We start from the raw sequence: 14380 nt of genomic DNA, 5'->3' as shown, positions 1-14380 counted from the left end.
TCACCTCAGTGTCAGTCTTTTTTTGTAATGAAGCAATTCGAGTTTATCTTTGGAAACTTTGGCTTCGCATGCAATGTTACAAAGAACATTTGGCTAGAGAAGCCGAATTGAGCATCCTTAGACCAGGCCTCCCAACACTTCTGGCTGCAGAAGCGCAATACATAACACACACAATTCGTCTCAGTTAGAGTCGAGAAGACTTTGTAAGACTTGGATGTGCATGGTAACTGAGAATTTTTCCATGAAAATGTAAAAATGTGTGTTGTACGTATCCATGTTCTACGATGGTGCAAGGCATGGTTAAGGTTCTTTTTCAGGAAACTGATCTGCTTTACTGTTTGATAAATTAGAAGTTTTGTTTTGCTGTAGGCACCGTTTTTTCATATGTGCTATCTTAAGCTAATACTATATTCCCTGGAACATCAGATTCTGAGTACAGAATATAATTACAAAGACATTCATTTGGATTTAACAAGTTACTGTCAATACACTTTCTGTTGCTCTTTAGGAAAGAAAAAAAAGCGATGTATTCGCAGTTACAGTTCTAAAATTCAGATGAATTAATACAGGTTTACAAGTTTAACTAAGAAGAACTGTGATTATCTTGAGTGAATGCTGATTTTTCTATTAAGAGAATTTTCTGGATAAGACAGAAAGTACTCAAAGGTCATGATGGATTAAGTCTCAGGAATCTAAACTAAGAAACTTACATTTGACTTTGTTAATCACAGCACCAAGGAGTTTTCTTTACGACAATCCACTTACTGGGTGTTTATAGATTGCAGATTATGATAGGGTGTACTAAATATGCCACTTGCCATCAGACAGAGGTTCCTAATTATGAAAAACTGACGATTGCAAGAGACTGATATGAAAGGTATATTAGTACTGCTGTGGGAATAAAGAGATAACATCAGTAAATGCATACATCAGACAAAAGTATTTTAGTTGGAATATGGATGTTTTTTGGAGAGGGATGTAATGCTGCAGTTAAGGAAGTGGAGAGGGGGAAAGAGTACAGCTGTTCAGCCTAAGTGGCACACCTTCCTGGGAGAATATTCCTCCTTAGCAAGATAACACTGTTTACAAGATTAGACATTTTGGCAACACTTTATATGTAGAGTCTTAAATACTAAGTTCTTGGTATTATTAATTAGATTTAAATTAAAACTGATGATTTTAGGTGTTCCTCTTTGTATGTTGTTTCAGTTCCTGTAAAGCTATTTTGAAAATAAATGAGAGTGTGTGTAGATATGTTTTCATGTATGTATAAATAATAAATACACACTGAAATCAAGTATTAACACCATCAACTTTAAAAAGTCTGACTTTACATCCATGATTAAACTTGTGGATAAATCATGTTGTAAATGTAGACAGCTGTTTTCACCCGGCGCACATTCCCTTTCACTTCCCCAGGCTTGTTAGCTGGGGCATAGTGCCATGTCAATGCAGTTGTACTGCTTTCAGAGTCAGACAGGGTGTGCATACACCACTCTTCTGGAGGCATTAAATATGGACTGCAGGAGCACTGAAGTTGGCTTCTGTAGCAAAACTTTTTACAAGTTCATTGCCAGTCCACTTGGAGCCAAGCTGGCCAAAAGGCCTAAGTTATATTTATACTGTGCTCCCTGATGTTACTGAAAAATACTATCAGTTACAAAAAAAATACTCACTTTGTCAGAGTCTTGTGTTACCCCAGCTAAGTTGCTTCAAAATCTGAGCGAGTTGAGTGTGATTGAAGGAAGCATTTTTTTCAGTTGAAAGTATATATATAAATTTATTAAGGAGAAAATGGCTTTCTGTCTTCTGTATCACTTTGCTTTCTTTGGAACGTGAAGATTTTAGTCCTATCCTTTGGCCTTGTGTTCAGAAACTTTCTTCACTCAGGATATTTTCTCACTCTTTCCTCCTTTAACGAGAATGCTTAACTCCATTCCTGGAGATTTCAGAACAGTTTCTTCAGTCTGACATTTTTCCTTTCTGCCACCTTCTCAGCAATACCTGCCTGGTATTTATTTCTTGTTTAGGAGCTCCACTATCTTCACTGGTTGATTTAATAATGGCAGAGGTATAACAAATACTTTTTCCTCAATTTTTAAGGATCTTCTCTTGTCAATTTTTGGAGAATTGAATAGTTTCATTCTGTGGTGGTTTGTTTTTGGGGTTTTGTTTGTTTGTTTTTTAGCAGCATTTAATCTTTAATAGAAGTGAAAACATATTAGGATTTCAGTGAACTTTCTAACCAGGAAAATCACAAGTTAGGGTAGATTGGTTAGAATTTTTTGGCAACAAATATTTAATTTTCAAAATTCAGAGTTGCTGTAATCATTTTTTTTTCTTCAGCAAAAAAACTTTCCAGAAAACGTGTATTTAAATTTTGAAAATTTAAGAATGTGTGATCTTTCCTAAAAAGAGATATTAGTAGAATGTAATATGGGTGGCCCTGATCTTGCAGTTCAGCAGAGCTTGTGCTGGTTATTTTTTCCCCCCATTTTGTCTGGATGCTATTGATTGCAGAAAAGCCTTAAACCCCAAGTTTTTCTGGATTACATGCCAACAATATTGCAGACAATACACACTCAGGAATTGATACATGTTTCTGTTACTTTGAGTGCCATTAACTAGCTGTCTAAGTATTTCTTCATTTTTCTGTGACCGTTAGGAAAGGATTGGTACTTGGTGCACTTATCACTTACTGTGACAGACGTGAACGACAACGTACCTGAATGGGCCATGGAGCCCTTCCCGTTCTTGGCTGTGGTTTCCCCTGAAGCTGTGGGAGGTACTGAAGTATACAGGCTGCTTGCTGTGGATGCAGATGAAGGGATCCATGGAGCTGTAGAATATTTTCTCTTGGAAGGTAAATTTTAACCCTCTCATTCCTTATGTATTAGTCTTCACTCTTGTGACTTTTTTGTCTTGTATCCTCAGTTTCATTAGTGAAAGATCTTCCCTTCCTCCTGCAAAAGGTTCGTAAGCCTTCAGCTCTGTGTATGAGAAAAATCAACTTTTATTGAGGGTGCGGACAGATTTGCCAGATTTGAAGTGTGTTCTCCCTGCAAAGTTGGGTTCCTGTCCAGGTTGTCCCCCGAGGGATGATGGGGGCTGGAGGAGTCAGTTCTCCTCAGGGCTTTGGCAAGGGGGTGGCAACGGCAGCAGTAGTCAGCACCTCTCTGCTGGACTGCCTGTTTATGAGATAGGGCAGCGTGTGGAGCACAGTTTGTTGGGCGGAGAGATTAATGTTTCTTCTCCTTTGTGGGAGTTGTGCTTCTGGTTCATTTCTAACAAATTTTTAAGGGTCTGGGTGGTGCCTTAGCTTTGCAAAGCTAGTACAGACTCATTAATAATTTTCTTTGTAGGGCTCTTGAAAGAAACTTCAGTAATAATTAAAAACTGTATAAGCAGAAGCAGAGTAGCAATACCGCTCCAAAGGTGAATTTGTTCCTCTTGGCCAGGACTCTAGCAGGGTATTTTCTGGTAAGGGATATTTAGGGTCAAACAACAGCAAAGTATCGGAGGATAAAGAAGAGTGATAATTGTCCAGAGAAGTAAAATGCAACTTAGAAATGTAATCATGAATGCAATTACTGATTTCTAAGTTCTAAAAAACTTTTGAATTTTTGTGTGCATGCTGATTCTAAGCCAAAACCAATTGATACCGTATTCTCCTCTTAATTTTAATAAAGTAAAAATGTTCTTGCTGACAACAATTTGTGGATCTGTTCTTTTTAGGTGGTGAAGACAGATTTGAAGTTGAGAAGGACACTGGCTGGGTTAAAACGACAGGTTTGCCATTGGTGAGGGACAAGGAGTATTTACTGACTGTACTAGCAGCAGATAAAATTGGAAGCAGAGGGTCTCCAGCCTCTGTTTCTGTAATGGCTGGATTTCGACCTCCACAGTTCACCAACGTATCATATTTTGTTTATGTTCCTGAAAGTACGCCGCAAGGAAAATCGTAAGTAACAGTTAAAAATAATGCAGTGAGATTCTGTTCCTAGTTTAGCTTCTGTTTGATCTCCCCAAAGCTTCAGTATTGTTTGTGCATTATAAATAGATACTGTGAGTAGCAATTCAGATATCTTAATAGAATTGATCAAGTTACAGTTTGATTGATGTATTTTTAGTCATCCTTTTATACAGAAAAGCAGTATTGAATAATTATGGTTTCTTGCTTTTTTAAATGATACGGAAAGTATTAGCAGATGTTGATTGTGTCTTAATTTTCAAATAAAATGCAGAATACAAATTAGAACTGTTACATCACGAAGAAAGATAACCTGGTGCAAAAGAATATGTTAATTTTATGTGTCGAATTTGGAGAAGTGCCTTCTCCATCAAGTGAAAACCAGAAAAAACAAAAGACTCTCTTTGCATCTTCATCAGTCAGGGTGACAAAGTGAGCAAAAATGAAGATCCCACAAAACTCGTCATTTTATTTTTCCATCCTTTGTCTAACCATCTAAATATCACAGAAAATGTTAGTTACGTAGGTCCACCTGAATACTCAGTTCCGTCTGTCCCAAACTGTTTTGTTTTTAGGGCAAACATTTCCTCTTCCAGTTGAATCGAGAATACTTTTGTCCACCTTGTGTGGCCATTCAACTGTTATTATATTATCTTTAGTATTGTATTTTACTGTTCAGTCTACAACATTCAGTTTTACAGTGTCTAAATAACCAAGGTGCGTTAAGATAAAAAAAAATTAGCAACTGTTAATAGTAGATAACAAGGTTTTTCTTTAAAGCTGCAATAAACTTAAATAGCACAGGCATAAAAGAAATGGAAGAACTGGGAAATGCTACAATACCTAACAGGTACCTGCCATCTTGGGTTCAATAATGTTTAGGATTAAAAACAATGAAATTCTTTATAACTATTTTTTATTACTATTTAAAAATAGGTTTGCCCACCTAAGATGTTAGTAGATTAGTCAGTTTGTCAAATTACTTGGTAATATCCAAAAGGAATAAAATATTTAATGCGGTTATTATTATGTCAGAAGAGGTTTGAATATACACAGTGTGAAAGTGGTTTCCTGTTGCATGTTGACCAGAAATAGTAATGAAAATCTGTGTAGAATCCTAAAGTTCTGATATTTAAATTGGACCAATTACACAAGTACACAGGAAAACAGAGTTGCTGTCATGCACAGGATTTCTGGGTTTAGGATTTCACAATTGTAGGCTGATTTAACACTGCTGCTGAGCAGAGGAGCGTTACCAAATCTTTCTGTTCCTTTGGTCTGCCACTAGTGGTAATATGCTAGCCGCATGGGCAGGCTGATCAGATGAAAGACAAAGCCAAAAAAAGAAAAAAAAGCTTTCAGGTGGGTTCTTAAATGTGCTCACAGCATGGCCTTGTGATTTTTAGTGCTGACAGGAGAGGAGAGGTGGCATGAACATGCAGCCAAGGTAGGGAGTTAGAAGAAGGGCAAAATAATTCCTGTTGGCAGGAACACGGTCGTGTGCTGGCTGAAACTGTGAGACCACATCAAAGGAAAATACAGAAAAAGACTAAAGTGAGATAATGACCTACAGCAACCTTTTCCATTGCTTCCCACCTGAAGGAAGTGAGAAGACAGCAGCATGGAAATACAACAGGGAAAAAGGTGTTCAGACAAACTGAATTTTGTCTTTTTGATTGTAGTTGTCACATGTTGGTGGGTTCTCCTGGAAGAAGGAATTCTTTTTCCTAAGAAACCTGTGTGATAAGGCAACAAACACTTGAGGAATTGGTATTGTGTTTTAAACCCTTTAAAAATATTTATTTTTTAATTTCTTCTTTTACTTCATACTGCAAGTGTTTTTCCCACTTGAAGACTTTAAACACATTGGACTTCAGTGGAAAAAAGATAGTGCCAGACAAGAGCTAAAAACATATGTCCTGTATAACGTGTAACATGCACGCTGTTAGTGACTGGCTTTTATCCTTTTGCAGTTATCTGTTGAAACTTTCGGATGGTATGACTGCAGCAGCAAACTTACCATGCTGTTATTAAAATGACTCTTTTGCATCTTGCTTTATCTTTTAGTTTCCTGCCTGAAAACCATCACTACCGTAGAAGAAAGTTAGCTAGGCAAATTCAGTTGCAGCAAAAATGAAATCCTCTGTTCCTGTGTTTTTAATCCTTACTGTGCTCTGCTTTCAAGAATCCTATCTTTATCTGTTTAACCTCAAGATGATAAAACTACTGTATAACAAAATGTTTGAATTTGGTGTTTAGGTACAGCTATCACTAACTTCAGTGAGTATTGCTCTGATCAGACCTACAGGATTGCACCATCATTTCTGATAAGTATCATTTTTGTCATATTTTTCAGTATGTTGTATTATGTGCTTAAGATTCTTTTTTTTTTTCTTTTTTAAAATGCAGCTTTCTTACAGTCACTGCTGTATCATATCAAAAGAAATCCCTGAGCTACAGTTTACTAACTAATCCTAGTGGTCTATTCAGTATTGATCGGGCAACAGGAGATATCAGTTTAACTCGGAGTGTGGATTATGAGAGTGACCATCACCGGTATCTTCTTTTGGTCAGAGCAGAGGAAAATGAGGAACAGTTCAGTAGTGCAGCTGAGGTAGGTGTTCACTTCTGGCAGTCTGTATGTATTTCCATTTTCTTTCAGCCTTTCCAGATTTCTGTATAGATTCACTAGGCAATCTCGTTTCCCCAGCTCATGCTTTCTTTTCTACTGTCCATTTTAAAGGTCTTTCTCTCTATGGGTAGATGTTGAGGCCTGGTTTAGGTACTTTTAGAGTTCACTCTTGCAGATGCTGAAAAGGCTATTTCTGAGGGATCAATATGCCGTCCTGTCATAGGTCCTAGGCCTTATCTGGGAAGATATGGAAATGGATGCGGCCAAGCCAGACATGAGGTTTTGTCTTACTCTAAACCTTCATAAAGTATGATGTATATTTGAGATTATTCCAATTTAAAACAAAGGCAAAACAGAAAATGATTTGTTTCATATCAAGAACACAAAGTGAACTTGTAAAGAGAGAAAGTAATAAAAACTCACAGATATTAAAAGATGATGGTTCATGGTGTTTTAGAAAGCTGTTTGACAGCAAAAATATTTCTAAATATAGTTATTACAGTTGTTTGAATTCAAGGATTCATTGAGCTAGGGAATACATGCAGTATAACAGTTTTTTCCTGCTGCAGGAAATAAGATGTACACTATAGAGGGAACAGGAGGCAGAATTATTAGGAACAAGTGTGAGGACACAGAGAGCCAGTGAAAACAGTATGTCAATGTGACAGTGGCTGTAGCACACCAGACACTGATAATTTCTGTTGACCCTTTTATGTACTGCAAGATGAAGAGTGGTAGAATATGACTTGAAAGAGGATTATGAGATGATTTTACAGGTACATTTGGCCTCAATGTAGTTTAACTTGTACCTGCTTTACACTGATGCAACCTCAATAGTTAAAAGAGAGCAACTCCGAGTTTATACAAACTTATGTAAGGGTAGATGGAGTATGTGTCTACCAGTTGCACTGTGATGCAGAATACTTCAACCATCTTCAGACAGTCTGAACTGTAGCAGTATGAACCACCATAAAGGCTAATTTAACACACCCTTTACTGTTTGGATTGTAAACAATGCAACTGTGGACTGATATTTGACGTAGGAATAAGAAAACATTTTTAAAGATGTTAGAAGCAGAATTGTATTTCTTACTTGTTTTACCATAATCAATTCCATTTATGTCTGATTTACACTGCTATAATTGAATTCAGAACTTCGAGATTTATAATGCTAAAATATAACATGCTTGGTAGTAGAATTTTTAGTGTTACAAATCACAGAAGTGTTGGACGATAAGATAATGGAAAAAGGATGCTTGGATAGCAGACAGTCCATTTTCCTTTAAATTATTAAAAGGGAATAATCAATGGAGATGAAGGGTAAGTGGAAAATGTTGCTGCAAGGGAGTGGGACTTGGCAATTCCTAGTATTTTGGAATCTAATATTTCAATGGTTCTCAGCAGGAAAAGAGCAATCTAAGAAAAATGGCTTATCCTATGTGCTATAGCTTCTGAAGACCTCAAGGATGTTTTTGGGAAATTCTTCCATCCAATATTTCTAGAGCAATGAAGTTATTGCCTTGATTCGCTTTGCTGTTTGACATTCCCCTCTTCTTCATTAAGGTTTGGGTTGTAATCACAGATGTGAATGATTGTGCCCCTGAATTTCATCAGTCAATTTACAGCAAAGTTGGTGTTCCTGAAACAGTTACTATGACAACTCTGCTTCTACAAGGTTAGTACTTCTCAAATGATTTGTTACATTCAGTATAAGTATTTTTTTTTTCCTCCCACTAATTAGAATTCAGTTCAGAAGGCAAAATTACCTGCCCCAACATTGGTAGTTGCAACTCTCTGAAGGCAAATGGCACCTTGTAGAATTGGGTCATAATTATTTACTACTGCCACAACCCAAACAATTTTGGGGGACGGGAGACAAAGGAAACAAATCTTTGTAGGATTTTGAAGTATCAGGACTTCAGTTGTGGTTGGTATTACAGCAGCAGGTTTATAGTAGCAATCTTGCAACATTTCTTTTTTTGAAGGAAAAGAGTGATGTTGGATCAGAAATCATGGACACATCAGCTCACCTTCTCTGCCTGTCTTTAAGAGTCCTAGGTGGGCTTGCTGTAGAGAATACCGCTCTTTTGCGTTAAAAGCCTCTTGTACGGTTTGACTGTTTTATGTGAGGTTTTGTTTAGATGCTTGCGAAAAAGACTTTGCTTCTTCCCAATGTAACCAATAACTTAAGCTTTAAATGATGCTGCTCTGTAAATTATGTAAATTTTGACTTTGTAAACCACAAAAATCTTATATTGAAAATGTTTATAAAGAAATGAGCAGGTCCTGGCAATAAAACAAATTTATGTCAACTAAGCAGTTGTAGAAGGGCCTTATATTAGTCTTTAACCCTTACATAAGCTTTTTATAAATCTTGAGGAGAAAAAGGAAATTAAACTACAGGAAAATTGCTGTTCCCTAGTAAATAGGATTTTATAACCTCCTACTGTTCTACTTAATGATTTATCCTGTACTAATGGTAGTCTGTCAGTTACTATTCTAGTAACTGCACTTTTAGCATAGGGTTTTGTAGGTTGCGGGTAGGATCTGACAAACACATAACTTGCATCAGTTGAATAATATATGTAAATATTTAATCTTTAATCACACGAGGTGTGATCTGTCTGAGTGATCTTAAGTCACCAGTATAGGTCAGGCGGACATGAGAATATATGTCTCTGTGTGGGAATATGTTCTTAGTAATACAGGGGTCTTTAAATCCAGCAGCCAAAGGCAAGATCTACTGGCTGAATTCAACCAGGGACTTAACTTTTTTTTTTTTAAAACCAACTTATTTTCAAGTAAGGGTTAGTTCAATAAAAAGAACAGGGGATAGCAGAGTTTTATAAATTGTGTCAAGCATCACATGCCAAAGCAAATGCTATTACGATTTTATACTACACACTAATTCTCTTGTTAAAGTACTTAACATTCCAATTCACAAACTTTGATCTACACAATGTCTTTCTCTTCTCTTTTAATAGTGACAGCCACTGACTGCGATTCAAAAGAGAATGCCGAATTAGTATATTATGCTTTGAGTCAAGACTTTAGTATTTCTTCTCATGGTACTATTTTTCCAGCAACACGGTTGGATTATGAGCGACCTAACCATCTTTATGAGTTCGTAATTATGGCTGTAGATAAGGGGGAAGAGCCGAAGACTGGGACAGCAACTGTTAGGATCCATGTTTCAAATGTGAATGATGAAGCGCCTGAGTTTTCCCAGACGATGTAAATACATATTCTTAAAACTCTGTTATCTTTGTCTTTTACTGTTGCTTTTTATATTTTGGTTGAAAGGCTGATCATTACAGGATGGTGACTGGCTTCGGTTCAATCAAATCTGAGAGTTGGACTGACAAATGCAGGATGATCCTTTGACTCTGAGACTCTCTTACTAGCAGTTTAAAAAAAAAAGGCAGCTTTAAGTTTGGCTCTTAATTTTAAGGTTTAGGCATACTTTCAATGTATAGTAGGACTTGTGTATCTGTGTATCTAGCTAGATAGAGGTTGTATATAGACAGTTTCTTTTGACAGATCTTGCACTTACCTTTTTTCCAATACGTACTGAAAGAGGTGGTGCAGTAATTTCAGATTATACATTTCAAGAGGACCCCTCCACCACCAAAGGGAAATCAAGCAGAAAAAGCAGGCAACTCAGTGTTGTCCTCAGCCCTCATGCAGAGTACATGGTGGAATTTTACCTTTTAATTAGGCAATTTAAGCTTAGAGAGAGTCAACAGTCTGCCTCCCCCATTCTTGTTAAAGAAAAATGCTTAGATGACAGAATCCTATATGATCACTGAATTATAAAAACCACAAGATAAATGTCAATAAGTGGAGTTCATTTAATTTCACTTAGTCCCATGCCCTACAAACTGTACTTTTTTTTTCTTTTTTTTTCTTCTAAATCACCAGTAAGCATTTTTCTTCCACAGTTGAGGCTCAGAAGCATCTGAAGCAATGTCAAAAGTACTATAAACTTGCATTCACGTTAGAGGCTTAGTAGTGGAATTCCCAGTCAGCTTCTGCATCAGCTTTCTACTCTTAAAAGTAGAAGTTGCTCAGAACAAAACCCAGGCAGTGATTTCAGTGATTAAGCTTGTGGTTTAGCTGAACAAAACATCAAAGCTTTCTGACGGTCCTTATTTTATGTAAAGGTAATCTCTGGCTTCAAAATCTTGTGCCTTCCTTTCTTTCCTAAACATTGCTTAGGAGATATGGCTTGGAAAAGTAGATCTTTTGTAAATTCTTATTGTATCTCTATGCATTTTCAAATACTAAACCAGATTAACTTTCTCACTTTTCAGATGATACCTATTGTTTATTTATTTATTTGTTTTAATTTTCAGGGTCACCGAATATTTATTGGTAGCTGTTAGTCTTGTTCATAATCTGTTCCTAATTTTTTAATCAGAAATGAGTGATAATATTAAAGACGATGTAAACATCTCTAACAAATTGGAAGCAGAAAACATAGTTTAAAAAAAACCCCTGCCAGCTCTTATATTTAAAGTTTACTGAAGAATATGATTGAAATGAACATTATTTTAAATTACCAAACATTCACAAGAAGCTTTTCTGTCCCTATGCAATAGCAGGGAAACTGCTATTGTATATATGTGTAGGTTGGCATTGAAATTGAATTCAACTCCTGGAATTCAAATTATCTCAAGTTTTTGTTTAACGAGGTTAACCAGGCTTTGATTTTGCTTTATCTGTCCTGTTGTGAAAAAAATCTTGAACCCAAAGGTGACTTTCAGACAGAACGTAATTGAAGTATTCTGTGAACACCCGTAAATTAGGTCCTGTTGAGAGACTAGTTTGCAATTAATGTTATGCTCTGTGGCAGACTAATACAAATCAAGATGATGATGTTGTCCTTCTAGCCCTTTGTTTAAATAGATTTACAGTCCAGTAAAAACTTATGATTCCTTGCCATGAGCTTTCTTTCATCACGGTTATTCTTTATCTCAGTTACGAAATGCTTAAGGCTATCACTCTTTCATTTTGTCAGTTTTTACTTTCTCCTTTTTAAGAGATGCCTTCTGATCACTTGAACTCTTCTGCCCCTTTATTTCATGTTCAAGCTTATCAAAATTATTGTTCATTTGCTTTCCAGATGCAGAGTTAAGACAGTATCCTGAGGGTTGTGACTGAGCTAAACCACAATAACTTACTTCTCTTACTTTATTATATATTAAATTGGGGGAAGGAAAAAAGCTGTTTCTATGAAGGTTTTGATGAAAACACACGTTTCTAGACAACAAAAGCTACGGGAGAGGTTTTCTGTGCATGCATTTTCTTTTTCTTTGAATTTTTTCCTATTCTCAGCATATGGAGAGTGGGTCCATAAGCGCTCTGAACCCAGTGGTACATATGTATTTTATCTAAATTGTTGGATACAGCCAGCTGTAGTTCATTCTTATGGCTGAGCTTTGGAATATCTACTATGGACAGGTCTGTAGTATGCTTAGTCTGGCCTATGCTCAATGCAGTCAGATAAAATAATAAATATTTGGGACTTTGCTAAAGCAGGGGGCTTTTCTACTCCAGAGAGCTTTAAGCTTAGGCTGATAATGCCTCTTAAGAGCTTACAATGTCAGTGATGTGTCTGAACTTGAGAAGAGATTTTTGTAAAACTGACATTATGCGCATATTCTCCAGATCTGATTCTCATCTTAGTCATGCTGGTGCAAAGACTACACTGAAAGCATTTTGAGATCTTGTGTCAGAAAGTGTGCTATAACAAGCAATGCTTTAACTTAGCAAATATTTGCTTTGATTCTGTGAAGCATGCAACTCATTTTTTTAAATTAAAAAAAAAAAGTGAATTCTGCATTTAGCCCAAGACTTGTTGTGAAGCTAAGCTTCAAAGCTTTAGTACTGCTGAAAGTTTGCAATGGAAATCTGTGGGAGGTGACAGCAGAAAGACCTGAATGGTTGGATAGATCATCAATATTACCATTTCACTGGTTAACAAAGAAACATCAGTGTAATTGTATTAATAAATTACAAATCTCTGCAGTACCCTTTGTACAGGTAGTCAGTAGGCATTGTAAAGCATAGTTCTGTATATATTATTTCCTGTCTAAATTCATAAATGTGTTGTCATAATTTCTTTTAACAGCTACAGGAGTTTTGTTTCTGAAGATGCAGGCCCAAACACACTGATTGCCACAGTTAATGCCGTCGACCCTGATGGAGATGGTGTGACGTACGATATTCAGTCTGGGAATCAAAAAGGAAACTTTGTTATTGACTCGAAGAAAGGTAATAATATATTAGCTCTTTGCTGCTGCAGTCATAATGTTGATTCTGATGTGATGCAGCTTGAATTTGGTCTTCATTAGGTAGCAATTATAAAAAGTGAATGGTGTATGCTATTTTTGAAGCTCATGCTAACCTAATTAAAAAAAGTGCAAGAAAAAGATGCAGTTGTTCTAGACTCTCTTATAACGTCCAAAAAATTGTATCATTTTCCTAAAAGCTTTGTATAATTACCTATCTTGTTCATTGTTTTCTTTCAGTCAGTAACTTAACAGAGAACATTATTATGGATAACAGGTAACTTAATAGACAGTAACTTAATAGAGACTGTTATTGTTGAAACAGTGACATTCCAAAATGTCAAACAAGAATTTGAATAACATTTAGTCTAGGAGACTAGTTTGAAAGTTGTAGCAAGAAAGGACTACTCAGCAGGGTAAGGGGAAATAGGAGTCAAGGGTGACAGCAAGGCGGGGGGGGCAGAGACCGCACAGCCACAGAGCACCATCCTGAGGAAGAAGAGCAGAGCAGGTCCCGTGATACAAACCTGGTTCATCCAACAGTCCAGCGGTCACCAGACGGATTTGCAGTGGTGAGGCAGGTCTCGGGTCAAGCTGGGAAGCCAAGTCAGCAAGGCAGTGTCAGGGTCAGCAATATACGCGGCCAGGTACAGCACACCTCCAGGGGAGCTCAGGAAAAGACCTGGGCTTAAGCGCAGCGCCCAAGACATGGGGCAGAGGCCACAGACAAGGCTTCTGGCAACTAACTGTCTGACCCAGGGCTGGCCGGCTGCGTGGTGTCAGAGCTGGCCTTGGACATGGGCAGCCTAACCCAGGGAGCAGGAGGAAGAGCTTGCAAGGCCTGTTGGTGCACTCAAAGCTGACATCTACCTGCTGCAATTATCCAAAGATACTATCAGTAATCAAACAGCCATGTGAGGAGAAAAAACAATAGGATGACAGTTCTGACTAGAGAAGTTTTCTTTGTGCAACTTTTTCAATAACTCAGTTTTAACTGGTTTAAAGTGGGCATTTAGTTTTTAGATGAGGCTTTTTTTTCCCCGTGCTTATGTCTATGTCCTGATCACGCATGTCCTGATTACGCAGTGAGCAAACACTTCTTAACCAGGTTTACTTGTGTTGTACTGACACAAAATGATGCATTTGTAGGCGGAATGAGACTACCACTGTTTTATTTCAATGAAGGCAAAAGTATATAAAATACGAACTCAGTAAGTATATTTTTCATTTAAGGACAAAATCATTCACATAAGCAATGTTATTTAGGCGAGAATACTACATGCGTGAGAAAAAAAACTGTGTGGAGAATACTTTGCAGTTTAAGTCATTTGTTCTGAAATACCAATTTTTACATCTTCTTAAATTCTTTTCAGCAGTTGCGTATTTTTAAAACCCCAAAGGAAAAACTCCCACAACATTGGTGTCCTCATTTAAAAAAAAAATTAGAAAAAAGAGTGCACAAACACACATCATCTAAGTAGGCTG

General features: G+C 36.9%; 1 protein-coding gene across 1 annotated transcript in view; it reads left to right on the top strand.

Moving 5' to 3' along the window:
* The window catches only part of LOC142087267 (neural-cadherin-like), a 69068-nt gene that overhangs the window by 15067 nt on the left and 39621 nt on the right, over nt 1–14380 (top strand). Inside the window, exons 2-7 of the mRNA XM_075161330.1 lie at nt 2666–2863; nt 3736–3961; nt 6380–6584; nt 8166–8277; nt 9587–9836; nt 12736–12878. Of these exons, the coding sequence (XP_075017431.1) occupies nt 2666–2863; nt 3736–3961; nt 6380–6584; nt 8166–8277; nt 9587–9836; nt 12736–12878 (1134 nt within the window). The remainder of the gene's footprint in view (nt 1–2665; nt 2864–3735; nt 3962–6379; nt 6585–8165; nt 8278–9586; nt 9837–12735; nt 12879–14380) is intronic.

The sequence above is a fragment of the Calonectris borealis genome, chromosome 12 (assembly GCF_964195595.1).
Source record: "Calonectris borealis chromosome 12, bCalBor7.hap1.2, whole genome shotgun sequence".
Taxonomy (NCBI): Eukaryota; Metazoa; Chordata; class Aves; order Procellariiformes; family Procellariidae; genus Calonectris; species Calonectris borealis.
This window is presented reverse-complemented; position numbering and strand designations above follow the sequence as displayed.